The sequence below is a fragment of the Artibeus jamaicensis genome, unplaced genomic scaffold (assembly GCF_021234435.1).
Source record: "Artibeus jamaicensis isolate MK-2021 breed Jamaican fruit bat unplaced genomic scaffold, CSHL_Jam_final contig_685, whole genome shotgun sequence".
In the NCBI taxonomy this organism is placed as follows: Eukaryota; Metazoa; Chordata; class Mammalia; order Chiroptera; family Phyllostomidae; genus Artibeus; species Artibeus jamaicensis.
The window spans coordinates 35820794-35837583 of NW_026521924.1; the positions used below are offsets into that span (position 1 = coordinate 35820794).

General features: G+C 63.9%; 1 protein-coding gene across 2 annotated transcripts; it reads left to right on the plus strand.

Annotated features, from left to right (window-relative positions):
* Positions 1-9800: 9800 nt before the first annotated feature.
* Positions 9801-13487, plus strand: MRGBP (MRG domain binding protein). Of its 2 annotated transcripts, none has more exons than XM_053671000.1 (5): positions 9801-10505; positions 10827-10948; positions 11693-11774; positions 12011-12085; positions 12264-12618. In XM_053671000.1, the coding sequence occupies exons 1-5, from the start codon at positions 10358-10360 to the stop codon at positions 12446-12448; spliced, it is 612 nt and encodes a 203-aa protein (XP_053526975.1). In that variant the 5' UTR covers positions 9801-10357; the 3' UTR covers positions 12449-12618. The 2 variants fall into 2 exon arrangements, with proteins under 2 accessions (XP_053526975.1, XP_037009466.1); XM_037153571.2 differs by lacking the exon at positions 12264-12618 and adding an exon at positions 12646-13487 and having other exon boundaries at positions 9803-10505.
* The last annotated feature ends 3303 nt before the right edge of the window (positions 13488-16790 follow it).

The following is a 16790-nucleotide window of genomic DNA, read 5'->3' on the forward strand; positions in this document are numbered from 1 at the left end:
ACCGCCCCTCCCCTGCCTTCCCCATCCCTCCCTCGGCCTCTTGCAAAGCCAGAGAGATCGTTTCTCTCCTGGACCCAAAAAGAGCCTTTTGTGAGGAGAAACTGGTGTTGGGCGAAAGGTAGTCTTGTTCCCAGGCTAAGGACATGTAGAGAGCAGAGATGAAGGCCTGGGGCAGCTGGGGAGGGCGTGCCCCCCCCCAGGTGGGCCCTGGAGGGAGCCGGGCTGGCAGGGTCCCGGGTCCCACTGCCCCAGGAGCAAGTCAGCCCCCAGAGCATCAGGCACCGGGGGACCCCCGCCCCAGGTGGCCCCTGAGAAGCTTAGATGTGCCCTAGAGGTCAGCCTGGCATTGCTGGTCTGCCCCTCCTCCTCTTCCTCCTCCTCCTCCTCGCCAGGGCTCTGCAGGGACACCACATGTCTGCTGAGGGCGGCAGGCCGGCCGGCAGTCCTCCATGCTGGCCTCTCGGGCAGGTCAGCGGGTCCTGGCCTCCCCGTACCCGCCCAGGCAGCCCGGGCCCGGACAGGGACGTGCTCTCTCTCCGGGTGCGTCCCCCGGGGGAGGCCCCAACATGCCTGTCACTCCTGGCAGGTGGCCCGGCCCAGGCCCTTGGCACCCAGCAAAGCAGGCACCTCCTTGGGCTGTAGGAGCAGGTCTCCAGACAGAGCAAGAGAACCTGGCCCCGAGAAGGCTCCCCGAGTCAGGACAAGGTGGGAGCTGCCCCGGACCAGCCAGGGCCTCAAGTGGCAGACAGGGCCCAGGAAGCAAGACGCAGGCCTTTTCTCCCTGGCGTGGGGCCCGCCCGTTTGCCCAGAAAGGGGCGTGCAGACGGACAGACAGCCTGCATAGGCAGTGCGGACTCGGGATGCGGGGGACCCTGTGCTGGCCTGGGGTCCACGAATCAGTCTCACACCCGCAAACCAGGCCGGCGGGCCGCCACGGCAGCCACGGTCGGTCACCTCGGGCCTGGCCACCGCCGTGCGCTGGTTTGCGACCTGAGCCCCCCGAAGTCCTTCTCTGAGCCACCAGGCCCCTCAGGAACAGGGCCAGGGAGGTCAGGCCTACAAGCGGGTCCTGGGCCAAGGCTGGACGCCACCGCCCCCAAGGACCCGGCACAGACAGAGAGGGGCCCTGGTGCAGGCAGAGCGGACGCAGTCGGAGAACCACGGGCCCTGGAGGCGGGCCCACATCCACCTGCAGCGGTGGCCCCGGGTCCACGTCACCATCCTGGTCGCTGTGGCCCTGTGCGCACACTCACGTAGGCAGGGGCGCGGCCGAGCCCCGGGTCCGGCTGCCTTGTTCCTCCTCAGCCCCTGGCCCGGTCAGGGTGTCGCTCCCCAGGCCGCTCCCTGTGCCGTATGCAGGTCCGGTCTGGAGTCCAGTGTCCCCGTGACCGGCCGGCAGTCCTGTCGCTTCACACCCTGCCACCTCATGCAGCCACCCAGGGAGCCCCCTGAGCCCCTCAGTGAAGGGGACGGTGGGCCCTCGAGACTGTGCGGCCGTGTGGAGGGCTCTGGACCCACCCACTCGCTCCCTCACGTGCCCATTCAACAGAGGGTCACAGGCGTCCCCTGGGACGCACTGGCACCTCAGGTCTGCTGTCACTGGCGCAGCCCAGCTGCCCTCCCCTGGGCCATGGGTGCCCCTCCTGATGTGGCCGGCAGCCAGGTGAACAAGCTCAGAGCCTCCGGCGAGCAGTCCTGAGAGTGGTCCAGGGACCCCCGCCTTGCCTCCCTGGGGACACCCAGGCTGCCGTGGGACACCCCACGCCTGGAGCCTGCACTGTGGTTTCCAGCTGGGCAGGTGACACTGGTGGCATCCTGTGTCATCTCGCGATCGGCTGGACAGTGAGCTGCTCGCCAGGTGCGGCCCACACGCCTGCTGCTCACCCTGCGGGATGAGAGCTCAGCCTCCAGGCCCGGAGAGGCACAGAACCGGGGGCAGGGGGGAGCCGGGGCCAGGCCGGCTCTCTGTGTGCACACCCCCTTTCAAGATCAAGCCTTCGCCTTTGAGCGTGAGAGCGGCTCCCTGTCTCGTGGACATTTCGGTGGGCACAGCGGCGTGTGGTGCGGAGCGAGGTCCCGCCAGAGACGGCCCGGCTGGCAGACGGACCTCCCGACGAGGGGACCACCAGCTGCCGCCCTGTGGGCACGGCGGCTCCGGACCGACATGCACAGGCCCACGCAGATGAGCACACACGGACACACAAGGCTGGGCCACGTCAGCGCACACGGCACCTCTCCTTCCCTCATGTGCAGGGTCACAAAGCCATTTTTTTAAGACAGAATTAAATTTCTGACATTCAGATGCTGCCAGCCCCACAAGGACCCACCCCGTGCGGACTTCAGGGGCCTGTCCCGAGGGTCTGAGCAGAGGACCGGCCGGGTGTCCACAGGTCTCCGCTGCCCCCAGGGGAGCTCGGGGACAGGGCACGGTGGGGGGCGTGGAGCCTCCAGTTCAGCGAGTGGCCGACACCCCCGCCTGGCGCTCAGAGCAGCGGCAGCTGTAACCCGGTGCAGCCTTGGCCTCGCCCCCCGATAGCCCCCACCTGGGTGGAGAGTCGGGTGGACAGAGTTCCTGGAGCCCCTGCCTCGAGGGGACCGGGGTGAGCAGGGCGGACCCTGGGGCCCTCGTAGGGGGTGGGGGTGACCAAGCGAGACAGAAAGGGTGCGAGGCCGTCGGGACCGGGACGGAGGGAGCACAGGAGGTCACCCCCCTCAGGTGACACTGCTGTGGCCAGAGCAGAGCTGACTGGGTGGGAGGCAGATGGGCCTGCAGGGCCACAGGACCTGGCAGGACAACTAGGCTCTTCGGGGACCTGGGGGCTGGGGGCTGGCATCCCAGGCCTCGGGGAGCCACCCCGACCCATCCCCGAGTCGGCCCAGCCCTGCGCCTGGGACCCCGGCGTCCGGGTGAGAGCCCAGCCTGCTCGGCCAGACTGCCGGCGGCCGGTGCGTGTCCACCGCCTCCCGGGCCCTCTCCCCTCCGTCACGTCATGGCCTCCCCCGCCGGCAGCCCGGCTCCAGCCGGCGGCCCCATCATTCATCTGGGAGGAAGGGATGCGTCCGGCAGGGCCGGCAGGCGGTGAGCTGCTCCCTGACCACAGAGCAGCGGCCCCCTGCCTGTCCTGGGGGTAGGCCCCTCCCGTCGGACGCACAGGGCCCGGCCTACCCGAGGTGACCCTGGAGCTGGGCACCCCCTCCAGGTGCCTCGCACCCATGAGCTCCCCACACCTGAGCACCGTGCCCTGGGCCTTCACACCGGTCCCTGCGGCTCACCGGGCCGGTCCGCCTCCCTCAGCACAGTCGGCGAGCACTCACCGCGTGTGCTAAGCCATGAAGAAGCCGCAGGTGGGGGCCCAGGGTGGGACAACATGGTGGCCTCAGTCCAGCCCCTCCTCTCAAACATCCCTCCTCTCAGGACCCCAGGAGGGAGCCTGGGGGGCTGTATTCACCCTGTGGTTCTGCATGGACTGGTCCCACCAGGAGATGCCCCCCAGGACCCCTGGGTCCTCAGTTTACAAACAGGGGCAGGGACAAGGCAGGCCCGTGTCCCCGTTCTCGTGCAGGGACCCGTCTCTGTGGGGGCTGGGAGGACATGAATTTAAGGTCCACATTCTTCCCCCGCTTATGCGGCTCATTGGACTGAGTGCCCACCTGTGAACCAAAGGGCCCCCAGTTCGATTCCCAGTCAGGGCACAGGCCTGGGTTGCAGGCTAGGATCTCGGTAGGGGGCACGTGAGAGGCAACCACACACTCGTGTTTCTCTCCCTCTCTTTCTCCCTCCCTTCCCTTCTCTCTAAAAATAAATGATTTTTTAAAAAGGTCCACCTTCCACCCGGGGCCTGACCTCCTTCCCAGTTCCGCCCCTGCCTCTCCCACTCAGAGCACCGAGAAGCGTGAGAGGCAGAGTCTCCCGTGGCCGGGCAGCGGCTGGGCCTCTGGGTCACCTCACGAGGGCGGCCTTGATGGACCCTAGGATGCGCTGTCCCTGCTGCTCCCCGAACCTGCCACCACCCTTGAGGGACACCCCCACATCTGCAGCCCCACTGTGCCCACCTTCCCCTTAAGTTCGCTCTGGGTTTCCTCGCCACGCCCTCCCCCAACCGCAGCAACGGTGAGCAGCTGCCGAGTTCTCGGAGCCCGCCTTTGGCTCACCAGCCTCCTGCAGCCGGAGCAGGGGGCCGGGTCACAGGGCACAGGCTCCAGGGCATCAGACAGCCTGCTCGGGCCTGGGACCAGGACCAGCCTGTGCCCTGAGCCTGCCCTCCTGGCGGCACCAGTCCCACCCCTGAGGGCCCAGCCACGGCGGTGGCGGCGGGGCCCCTGGACCGGCGGGCAGACACCCACCAGAAAGGAGAAGGAAGAGGCTGCTCCCGGTGCCAGAAGAAAGCGCCTCCCCTCCCCCTTGCTTCCAGCATCCACTCCGGAGAACAGATAATTGCACAATTTGTCTCAAAGGGGAACTGCAAGTTCCTTGGAGAGGCGTATAAATCTTTTTAAAAGTTAAATAAGCTGCTTGGCAGCTTACACGGAGGACTGGCTCTCTCAAGGGCCGGGAGCTGTCTGCGGGGTGTCACCCTCAGGAAGGGAGGTGCTGACTCCCAGCCCCACGTCCCAGGGGCCCTCGCCCCGAGCAACCTGCCGTCGTCACGCAGCTACCAGGTTCTGTCTTTCCTGTGGCTAAAGTCAACCGGGCGACACACAAGGCCACCCCAGTGACTGGGGGTTTGGATGAATTGCGTGTGAGCAGTGGGGCCGGGAAGCCCCGGACACGAGCGTGAGCTGCGTTCACCCGGACTGGCGGGTGCGCAGCTGCCTCTTCCCTGCTCTGGAGAAGGCGGGGCTCCCTTCGTCTGAGGGTCTCCCGTGGCGAGCGGGCGCGCATGCTGTGTCCCTGTTTAATGCTCTCTCAGCGATTAGCTCGTCTCTTTCCCCTCGACCCTGAGGACGGGTTTTGGTTTTTGTCATCGTCCCTCAACACCCCAACTCTGCGTGCTGTGGAGTCCCCCGTGTGCTGGCCACGATGTCACCTGCTTCTTTTACTGTCTGAAGCTGCTAAATCATCGGTTCTGGAGTTTCTCCCGCACCCCTGGACTCGGCAGCTTCTCAGAGAAGAGCCCATGTGCCACTCAGAGGGGCCATGCCAGCCCGGGATGCTGTTACTCTTGAAAAGAAAAGCGACCCGCTCAGTCCCCAAGGACGCTGGCAGGTGTGTGTGCCGTCACCTGCAGCCCAGCCAGAAAGCTGCCCGTGGGCCTCCCTCGAACACCAGGCTGAGCACCAGGCACTTGAAGGCCGGGTGCGGGGGTGGCCAACAGGACTTCCCCTTCCTGACTTAGCGGCAGCCCCACTGCTCCCCAGCCTGCCGGGCTGTGCGGGCCCCGCCCCAGGCTCCACCCCACATCCTGTCTTCTCCTCGTCTGTGTTTGGAAAATGCATCATTTTCTAACGTACGTGGTTGTCAGATGGGTGACAGGTGTACGTGGCAAGATGCAAAACGGGTAAAGCTGACCCGGGAAAACATCGCCGCCCCCCCCCACCCAGGTCCTCCCCAGAGGCAGCCCGGGAGCCCGTCCCGCCCCGGGGAGGGACGGGCCACAAGCACAGAGACTGGGGTGGACGGCAGCCTCCAGAAGCAGCTGTGGGCCCTTTCGCCTCAGCCACAGAGCCCCCCGCCCCCAGGAGGCGGCTCAGCGTCTGTGGGGACAGGTGTCCGTGCCCCGGTGCCCAGGCCCGGGTGCGGGGGTTGTGTAACGGGCACAGGGTGGGAGCAGGTGCAACTAAGGCCGCAGGCGCTGAGGCGGGGAGGGCCCCACGGAGCCGCAGGAGCAGCCGAGAGCCGAGCAATCCCTGCAGCGTCTCCGGAGCCGGAGGGGAGTCGGAGAGACCGTGTGAAGGGCCCGAGTGTGTCTCTTCTGACGTCTCCGCTGGAGCAAGGGCGGGAGCACAGTGGGGATGAGCCGGTTGACGACACCTCGATGTCGGCGTGTGACCCCGAGCAGAGGACGGCACCCGCATGAAGCCCCCGCGGAGCTGCCCAGTGAGACGGCAAAAGCCTGGGGTTTGGAGCTGCTGCGTTTGTCCCCATTTGCTGAGCAGCAGCCGTGGGAAATCCAGGCAGTACGACTGCCCTGCGGCTCTCAAACCCTGGCCCCATGCGCACAGGCCCACGTGCTTTCCAGTCTTTTGTTGCTAAGCTTTGTTCCCTGGCTGGTGTGGCTCAGTGGACTGAGTGCCGGCCTGAGAACCAAAGGGTCACCGGTTCGATTCCCAGTCAGGGCACAGGACTGGGTTGCGGCCAGGCCCCCAGTGGGGGGTGTGAGACAGACAGACGACCACATGTGGGTGTTTCTCTCCCTCCCTGTCTCTCCCTCCCTTCCCCTCTCTGTCCCGGCAGAAAGCCCCCCGTGGGCCCTTTGTCTCGGGCCCGAGCACAGAGAGGGGGCCCGGCCAGCGTCCGTGGGCTGGGGGGACGGAAGGAGGGGTGGGGGTCGAAGACGCACAGCACACACTACACTGGACCTGGAGGCTGGCTCGGCAGGAGTGGGGCCAGAACGAATTTTCCTCCGGGACGACTTCGTCTGTGAAGGGGTTGCCTGCCCTTCACCCAGACGGGACCGCGGTTCCCTCACTGACCCAGGGAACCGCCTCCTTTTCTTCCACGAGAAGGCGGCGCCGGCCTTTAGAAGCTGAATTGATGGGGAAAGATTCTGTCTTTTCAAAATAAATTCAGCCCTTGTCAGTGCTCTTGAAACTGACGTGAGAGCTGAAATGATTAGCGACCCAGGCACGGCTGCCGTGGCTGTCACATCTCTGTCCTGTGGCCTTTCAAAGTTGTCATTGTCCTCAGACTCTAACAATGCCCACCCGCCATCAGATAGGTGTTAAAAGCCCTCATTTTTAAAAAGAAAGTGGACGGGGTCAGGGCACGAGTGGAGGGGCATCTGTGGGGAGGGGGCCTTGCAGGGGTTGGCTCTGAGTTATCTGGGGGGATGGAGAGTTCAAGGCCAACATCAGTGAAACAGCAGCCTCTGGAGACCAAGGGTCCCCCTGGGGCCGGGCCACCTTGAGCCGAGAAGCTGAGACAGAGTCCCCATCACTGTGGCCACACAGTCACCCCTGAGAGCTGCTCCCCCACTGAGGACAGAGCCCCCTGTCTCCAGCAGGGCCCCTGGTCAGAGAGAATCCAGCCCCTCACCCCCAGCAGGGACACCCCTGCCAGGGGAAGGGCTCCCTGCAAACTGGCCCACAGGCTCCCTGGGCGGGGAGGGCAGAGGGGCTGGGTGGGTCAGTGCCAGCAGGGAAAACTGAGTGGGACCCCCACTCTCAGGGAAGGCAAGGGAGTGGGGTCACCTGTGTAGAGTACAAAGCCTGGCACTCCACTAAGCATAGTGGACCAGTTACCCAGCATTCCTGTGCCTCAGTTTCCCCAGCACAAAGGGAATAATAATGGCCGCTTGCACAGAATAACCAGGAGACCCTCCTCTGGGCTTGGTCCTGGCAGCCACCATTTGCCTGCTGGACAAAGGTCCTTCCAGCAGGTCCTGGCCCTGATGACAAGGGCCACACATCCCACTACAGGCTGGTCTCCCCCAAGAAACTGGAAAATTAAACGGTGATGAACAGCAGCTCGGCCGGCACCCCGCCCCGCCCACCAGGAGACAACTTGAGAAGCACCCTGGAGGCAGCTAGGCCGCATCCCCCTCCAGGCCCCACCCCAGACTGGCCTAGCGGAGCAGGGGCTGCGACTGTGCTGACCCGTGTGTGCACATGCAGGCACACGCGTCTCCACTGGTGCGGGGGCTCCTGGTGAGGCCGGACCCTGCGCCCCTCCTCTTCTCCGCCCCACCCCCAGGACCAGCGTGCGCTCCAGGGCAGCATTGCAGCGCAGCGCAGCTTCTCACGGCTTCTCACGGCAGACGAGGCCCAAAGACTCTGCCCACCGACGTAGCGGGTGGCGGAGTCGATCCGTGTGCCCCCTCCCCTGGGGGTCTTCTGCATGCCCAGACCAACCCTGGAGATCCTGGGGCTGAGGCCCGCCTCCTCGGCCTTTGCAGAGGAGATACCCACTTCCTCTGCAAACCCTGAGTGCCCGGTGGTGGCAGGGCCGTCCTGTCCCTCCCTCACACAGCTCACTTCAGCGAGAGGCAGGCGGGACATGCTCCACTGGGCGGGCCCCAGGTTGGGACAAATGTAGCTGCCGACCAGAAGGGAATTCTGGCAGATCTAGGGGCAGGATCATCAGATAAAATACAGTGTGCCCAGTTAAATCTGAACTTTAAATAATGAGTAATTTTTGATATACGCACATATCCTTTGGGATGTACTTAAACTGCAAAGTCATTCGTGGTTTTTCTGAAATTCAAGTCTAACTGTTGTTAGAGCTGGCAACCCCCACACTGGTCAGGAGTGACCAGCAGCTGAGCCCAGCATTTCAGGGCCACCCACCTCCCCTGGGCCCAGCTGAGCCTTGCAGGGGTTGTGGAGAGGACCGTAATAGTGCCAGGACAGGGCACTGTGAGGCTTGACAGAGCTGGCCACGCAGCGGCACTCCCCGGCGGGACAGACATCCCCAAGGTCGTTGCAGCAATGCTGCATATGTCCCTTCTGAACTGGACTTTCTTTTCGAGATGCCTCGACTGGCAACTTTTGAGTGAGCCAGGTCACCAGGAAACAGGCCCTCCTTTGGTTCCTGCCTGCACATTTGTGAACAGCCCTAGCGTGGGTCCAGTGGGTGGGAGACGCCCCCTGGAGGTAGGACGTGTGGACTGCAAGCCCCAGCTGGTGCCGAAGCAGAAGTCTTGCCACCCCAGCTGGTGGTGCTAGGTGAGTCCTCCTGCTCCTGGGAGAGGAGGTTCTCCACCGGAAAAAGGCAAGGTTAAGGTGAAAGTGGCCGAGGAGCAGGGACCCCAAGGTGTCCAGGGCACGGTAAGATTAACGACGGAAAGGGCCGCCCTCTGCAGGGCCCTGACTGAGGGAGGGGCCTGGGTTAAGAGGCCAAGGTTCATTTGGACCTTGCAGCCTCTGCTGAACCAAGTTCCCCTCTCTGGGTCAGGGCCGGGCACGGGCCCATCAGAACGCCCAGCCACCTCGGGCTCCCATGGCAGCTGGTGGCCTTGCACCACTGCAGAATCCTCTCTGGGCCATCTGTCCTCCTGGAATGGAGGGGGGTGGACTGGCATCACCGGCAGCCCCCTGCACAGATGGCAAGCCGAGATTCAAGCCCCAGCCAGGTGACCCGTCTTCGAGTGCACCTGGCGGTCCCAGCAGGAGAGGCTGACCAACCCCTGCACCGGCCAGGGGACAGCGCTCAGCTGTGCGGCTCCAGCCGTTTACTATGAAGGCCAGCTGTGTTCGTGGCACCTGAGCAGATGCTGCAGACAGCCCTCCCTGGGAATGCATCCTGATTGATCCCAGGCACGGAGGAGGAAATTGAGGCCTTGCCCGACTCACACAGCTTTCAGACCGCTAAGGAGGGGACCTGGAGCCCAACTCCAGAGCCAACACTCGGAAGGTGAACCAAGCTCTACCCGCGGGGCCCGGGCTAGAGGTCCAAGGGGGCGAGGCCTGGCGGGAAGAGGGCGGGGACGGGAGGGGCAGGAGGAGCAGGAGGCCCGGGCGACTTTGATTGGGTGCTGCTTTGAGCTCCTCACTGGGCTGTCTCACAGTCCATGGCCCCACCTTGGCCCCGCCCCTGAACAAGACCCCGCCCAGGTCCCACCCCGCCGCGTGCGGGGAGCTGACCCGCGGAGAACCTCCGCCTGGCCCCGCCCCTGCCCTGCCCGGGCCACGCCCCTCTGAGAACTGCAGTAACTCGTGCGGGGGCCTTGCCCACGCCGCAGTCCGGCTTAACATCCCGGCGATTCCTTCGTGGGTCACCCAGAGGCCCGAGGTCCCGGCGTCTGGGCCCCGGTCCCTCCCCGGTGCATGGGAGCCCCTCTGTGCAGCGCTGAGGCCAGAAGTCGGCCAGAAGCAAACGAAGACCACAGTTGCAGAATTGACAGCAGCTTATTCTCGTTCTTCTTAACTGCTTTATTGAGGTGTTATTTGCAATTCCGCCTTTTACGTTCAACGGGGTTTACCCAGAGCTGTGCGGCGATCGCCAAGACCTAATTTAGAGCGTTTCCATCCCCCTCCCCAAATCTGCTCCATTTCCGGAGGTCCGCCGAGATCTGACTGCGCTGCGCTGCAAAACGGACAGCCAGGGGGCGCTGCGGGACCGACTCTCAGCTGCGCCTGCGCCGGCGCCGCGCGCGAACCCGAGCACTAGCCCGCCGAGCGCGCTCCCCCACGACTGCGACTGCGCGGAGCCCGAGGCCCCGCCGCTCCCGCCGGGGGCTCTTCGCTGGGCGCCTGGGCCATGGGAGAGGCGGAGGTGGGCGGCGGGGGCGCGGCGGGTGACAAGGGACCGGGGGAGGCGGCCACCAGCCCAGCTGAGGAGACAGTGGTGTGGAGCCCCGAGGTGGAGGTGTGCCTGTTCCACGCCATGCTGGGCCACAAGCCCGTCGGTGAGCGGAGCTCCGCGGACCCGCGTGGGGGCGGGGCAAGCCGGCAACGGCCCGGAGCGCGCGGCCGGGCGGGGGTCACCTACACCGCACCCCCGCCCCTGCCATCTCCTGCACTTCCTACACCTGCCCCCTCCGCACCCCCACTCCCCCACCCCCGCCACCTCCTGCACCTGCCCCCTCTGCATCCCCACCTCTGCCCCATCTTTACCCCTTACCCACTGATGCCTGCCCTGTCCTCCCCTCACCTTTGTCCTCCAATACCCCACTGACTCCTGACCCCTTTTGCCCCCACCCTCCCTCAACTGACCCTTTCTCCTGCAGGTGTGAACCGGCACTTCCACATGATCTGTATCAGGGACAAGTTCAGCCAGAACATCGGCCGGCAGGTGCCATCGAAAGTCATCTGGGACCACCTGAGCACTATGTATGACATGCAGGCCCTGGTGAGCTGGACTCCGCCACCCTCTCCAGTCCCCAGATGAGCTAGCAGCAGTGTCCCCTCCGTGCCTTCCGGTCTCTGCAGGGCCTGTCCCCAGAGAACCTGCTGTCCCCGTGGGGGCCGGCCATGAAACGGTGGAAACAGGGTGGCTCAGAACGGGTTTGCAAAAAGCACAGGCCTAGCGATGGCAGTGGGTCACCTGTGCCAGACCTGTTTTTGGTTGGTGGTCAGGGGAGGCCTCTCAGGGAGGTAACCCAGGAGCCCAGGCCAGAGCAGGGGGGCCCTTGCGCCGTCATCAGTCTTATGGGGGAGGCCCCAGAGTGCTCTAGGCAGGCAGGTGACCTTGTTCCCATCAGGTCAAGGTGAACAGCATGGCTCCTGTGAGAGCCAGGCAGGCAGGGCCATAGGCCTCGCAGGCCTGCCAGTCAGCACCCTGAGTCCTCGGCCCCTGGGCGGTCACTGCCCTCTGAGCTCGTGACAGCTGCTGCCAGTCTGTCCCTGAGGGCGTGTGCTGCTAACCCAGCGTTCCTCCCAGGCAGGCACTGTCATCTCGCCCTCCCCGGGCCTGCCGACCGAGTCTGCAGGGGACACAGGAGCGAGCCAGCCTCACCCCTCCGTGCCCACCACAGCAGCTCCCAGGGTGGCTCACTGGGGGCTCCTGAGTTGGCTTTTACACACATTTAGTCACTCACTAAAATCACATTGTCTCTTGTTTCTTAAAAAAATAAAACTCTCTATTTGCCATCAGCACGAGTCTGAGATTCTTCCATTCCCGAATCCAGAAAGGAACTTCGTCCTTCCGGAAGAAATCATTCAAGAAGTCCGTGAGGGTAAGACTCAGCGGAGGTCAGGGTTGGGGGGCAGGTGCTGACAGGTGAGGCCGTGAGCCTCCTGTGGGGTGGGGTTGCTGGCCTGTGACGCTCAGCCCACCTGGGTGGGGAGACATGCTCAGGGACAGGCGGCTGCTTGCAGCCTTGGGGCCCCCATGTGCGGACGTGTTGGGGGGGGACGTGTTGAGCCACCCGCCAGCGTGGGCTTCTGGGAACTGTCCACTGTCTCCCCACAGGAAAAGTGGTCATCGAAGAGGAAATGAAGGAGGAAATGAAAGAAGACATGGACCCCCACAACGGGGCCGATGATGGTAAGCGTGGAGCTCGTCATATCGCTCTGCTGGAGCCCCGGGGGACAGGCACCCACCCCTGGCAGGGCCTCCCCACAGGGCACAGCTCAGGTGCCCGGCTGGCCTTCCTGGTCCGCTGCAGCCACAGCTGCTCTGTCTGGTCCAGCAGCTGAGAGGCAGCTTCCCTCTGCTCGGGCAGGACCCTCACCAGGCCTGGACGTCATGCGTGCGGCCAGCACCGCAAACGAACCGCAGGGCAGGCCCAGTCAGGTGGACCCCGTGTGCCGTGCCAGAGGTCTCAGTGCAGGACAGACCCTGAGTAGCAAAGCCAGCGCAACCTTGCAGGACAGGCGTGAGTGGCGGCCAGGCGGGTCCCAAGGCTGAGTACACGGTGCCTGAGGCCCCCGTGGCCGGCACGTTCTCAGAAGAACCAGGAGCTCCATGGGCTGGGCGGGCACCCCCAGCTCAGGAGAAGCTGTGGGTTGAGAGTGTCGTGTGTGTAGATGCAGTTTTTAACTGAACAGGAAGATAAAATAAAACTCTGGATATTCTGTTTTCAGCCAAATGATTTTGTCTCCCAGTTTTCTCATCTTCAGGAAGCTTGGGGAAAGTAATGGAAAAGCCCAGCAAGGACAGGGACAAGAACCCCTCCGACTTGGGGGCCAAGGACGGGGCGGACAAGCGTAAGCGCAGCCGGGCTGCCGACAAGGTCCTCACCGCCAACAGCAACCCCTCCAGCCCCAGTGCCGCCAAGCGGCGCCGGACGTAGATGCCCCGTGAGGAGGGCCGTCGGGGGTCCCTGTCTGGAGCCCCAACAACACGAAAAGCCAGGATCGCTGGCTCAGGCTGAGAGCGCGCTCAGTGGTGGCTTCAGCAGCACCGAGCTGCCGTCTGTGTGACAGACGCCTGGCGTGAAGAGCAGTAAAGCCCGACTGCACTGCCTTCCCGGGAGCGCCTGTCTTCTCCTTGGTCCGTCTGTCCATCCGTCCACCCACGGCTCTTCTCTCTTGTTCAAGTGACTGTGACCTCCGGGGAAAGACCACCAGGCCGCGCATGGCGGCCCCTCCGTCACCCAAGAAACTGGGAACTGGATATTTGGCCTCATTCATTTGTACTGTAACGATGTATATAATTTGGTTGATATTTCACTATTTAATTTTTAAGAAGCCTATTTTACTAGTGTTTTATATGAAAAAAATACTGCAGAAGTTTAAAACCTGTGTTGTATTTTTTCCGAGACGTTTTGTTCTAAGGCGATGACCGCTGAGATACTTTGTGCTCAGTTTTTATATGCCAGACAGAGTTTGTGGTTATTTTTGTACTACCAAGTAACTTGCAAACAGACTAAACTCTCAGTGGAGGGCAGCCCGCCGGGGCTGATGCCAGGCAGGGGACTACGGGACATTAAAGCCCAGAAAAGTGACTTGGACTCGTGTGATTTTCATACCAGAATAAGTTACCTTTTGCTACTGTGGGGAGTTTTTATTTTTCCAAGACTGATAACTGCAGCGCACCCTCAGATGCGCTGGACACACCCGATACGACGCAGGTGCAAACGCGTGACCGCCAGCAGTGACCTGTAAATGTGACAAGCCCCCAGAGTGGTGCCAGGAGAGCTACAGAGGCAAAGCCCGCGCCTCGTGCTGTGGGAAGAGAGCCCGCACGTGCACGCTGGCCCAGGCCTCTGCTGGTGCACGGCGCAGGCGCGCCCCCTCCTGGCCAGCCACCACGCCCGGCCTCCTCAGCCTGAGCAACACGAGGACTCTGAGTTCCCATCCCCTGTCCAGTGTCCCATCCAAGGCCAACCCAGTCCCCACGGGGCCTGGAAGATGTCGCTGGTGCCCACTTCCCCCACAGGCCGGTGGCACCTGGCACAGAGCGTGTTGTGCCAGGGTCTGCAAACCTTGAGCAGAGGGTCTTAGCATCCACCTCCCGAGGGAGCCTGCAGGAGAAGCCCATGCTTCCAGCTTCCGGCCCCGTGGGGTGAGTCCCAGTGAGGGACCCACACCCGGTCAAGGCACCCTGCTGCCCGGGCAGGGGTCTGGGCAGAGCCCAGGGTGGGGTCGGAGGCTGCCATCCCGCCACACTCCTGCTACTGGCCTTTCTCCTCCCAAGATGAGGGCCCGTGGGGTCCGAGTCCACACATACCGCACGCTCCCCCGCTGCCCAGACACGCAGGGCCTGTCACCTTCCCTCGACGCACAGTGGTGACGACTCCCCTAGGACAGGGAGCAGAGCCTGCCTTATAGAGAGTTCTAGAACTGACAGGGGAAGGACATGCCCCCCCCACCCTCCTACTCACAGTGCCCACCACCCTCATTCTGCCAGGTTCAGGAGTCAGGACGAATGAGATCACCCTGGTCCAGGTGCCCGGAGGCCCCTGCCCTGGGGGGTGCGTGCAGAGTGGGGGGCAGGCTCCCTTTGCCAGGCTTGCTGGGAAACGCCCGCCTGAGACACGCCTTCAGGGGCCTGGGGACCTGCTGGAAAAGCCTAGTCGATAAATCACACCCGCCTCTTTCAATTACTCAGCATCTTGCAGGACTTGGTTGGAGTGTGGGCAGGGGAGCAGGTGGCCCCACCTCCCACATGTCCTGGCGCCCTTGGGGGCTGCAGTCCTCAGCATTACCTAGCACACCTGCCCTGGGCAGACGCAGCCCCCCAGGCCTCCCGGGACCCTTGGCCACATGTGGCCTGTGCAGGTCACACAGGCCCCTGTGGCACATGATGTCTCCAGCCCTTGGGCCAATCTGTGACACGGGGGTCTCACATGTGCCCACTGGGTAACGTGGAACCTGTACCTGAACAAGAAAACAGAGATGGTGGGGGCCAAGGTGGGGGCGGGGTGTAGAGATTCAAACACAACCGATGCTGCAGAACAAACTAACAGGTCTGCACCAACTCAGGGTCAGCCTCAGACTGGAAACCTTGGCAGCCAGCAGCTCCGGGGCCAAGGACCCTAGGGCCTGAGCACCCTGCCGCATCGGAGGCGGGTGGGAAACAGGTGGGTGTGGTCTCTGCTCTGGCTCCGCCCCTGATGAGGGATCAGGAGAGACAGTGGAGCCACAAGAATTGGTGAGCATACACTGAGTGGCAGCAGGGTGCAGTGGGTACCGCCTCCTCACTGGTGGCTGGCAGAGTGGGGGTGGGCAGACCCCGGCCAGATAAGGTGGCTGCGACTATTTTTGCCTGAGGAAAGAAAGCGTTAGAGCACGTCTACCCGGAGCCCCCTCACCAGACACTGACCCCTGGCAGGGAGGGCCTCCGGGCACGCGGCTGACTGCCGGGGCCAGGGGGCCAGGGCCTGAAGGCGCGAGGCTGGCGCTGTGCTCTGGGCCGAGTCGCACAGCCTGGGCAGCAAGCCGCCTAGATGTGGAGCCCACGGCAGGGGTCCCCAGAGCCCCCGCCTGTTCCCACAGCAGAGTCTGGGGTCCAGGATTACCGCCCCCCCCCATGAGGTGAGCTCTTGCAAACTGCACAGAGAAGCATCTACGGGCGATGGGGGGCGACCATTATTCCCAGAGCAGGGGCCAGGCAGCGTCTTCAGAACAAGCCAGGAGGCCGACCGCCCTCCCAGCCCTGCCCATGGGCCGGGCTGGGTGGTGAAGCCCTATCCTCCCACCGGCTCTGGGGGAGAGGAGGGGCAGAGCCTGCCCACCAGGAGCTCCCAGGTCAGCCAAACCCCAAAGGACCCTCAGCCCCAGTACCCCGTACCTCCACCACAGGCTCCCATGTACCCGGGTGTCAAAGCCAGGGTCTCCAAAGCCAGCTGCACGCTGGCTAGCAGGCGCGGACCAGCGGCTGCACTCCCTGGGAAGCCTATGCTGGCCAGTTCTGGCAGACGACTGTGCCTTTGGAGGAGCCGCCAGTGTCCTGGAAGGAGAGGTGTGCGTGCCCAGGTTGCAGTGGGGTGAGACAGGGCCCAGAGAGCTCCTGAAGCCGCCGTCACCGCAAGGAGGCCAGCCCTCCCCTGTGCACTGTCCTGCTCCACTCTGGGCTGTCACCAGCGTTGCAGGACCAGGAGTGCCACCACCCCCAGGCACGGGCGTCCCGAAGCCTGCTAGCTGCTTGCAGGGCCAGGAGACGTCTGCGCCCCTGGCAAGGCTAGACTGCAGCCTTCCCCATCGGCACCTGCCCTCCCCCTCCCCCCCACCCCTCCCGCAGGCAGCTCTCCTCGTGGCTGAATCTAAGTGCTGCACTTGAGTCTTAGCTACGTGTCTGCAGAAAGGCAGAGGACTTGTGGTCGCAGCAGATAGTTTTACCTGGGGTGGCCACACCCAGCCTTCATTTCCAAGGGTGAGTCACCCACTTTGCTGAAGTTCTGAGTCACCTGCCCAAGCTCAGAGGCAGAGGTTAACTAAGGGACCCAGCGTTGCGGGGAAATTTGGAGCAGCAGGTAATTTTCAGCCATCCAAAATCAGCCATCTCCCAGCTGCCAGAGAGACCCCCAAAGGGCCCACAACTGGCGATGGCCTGCGCGGACATCAGCAGGGGACCCCCAGTCACTTCTGCCTCCTGGCGCTCGGGCCGCATCGACGGTCACCACGCTGCGAACGCGCTCCTGCCGCCCTTCGTTGGGAGGGGCTCACTGCCCGGTACCAAGGGCCGGTGGAAGGCCCGAGGGAGCTTGGGAGCAGGTGGCTCCCTAAACAGGCCCCTGAGGAGCCCACGGCCCAGCTGACACCCAGAGGGTTTCCTGAGGGGACCACGATGGGGGTAGTCGGTCACC

What these genes read in the sequence shown, in the direction of transcription:
- MRGBP (XM_037153571.2), top strand. Translation starts at nt 10,358, where the DNA reads ATGGGAGAGGCGGAGGTGGGCGGCGGGGGCGCGGCGGGTGACAAGGGA. An exon ending in GCTGGGCCACAAGCCCGTCG is followed by an intron (nt 10,506 to 10,826) that starts GTGAGCGGAGCT and finishes TTTCTCCTGCAG; the next exon opens with GTGTGAACCGGCACTTCCAC. An exon ending in TGTATGACATGCAGGCCCTG is followed by an intron (nt 10,949 to 11,692) that starts GTGAGCTGGACT and finishes ATTTGCCATCAG; the next exon opens with CACGAGTCTGAGATTCTTCC.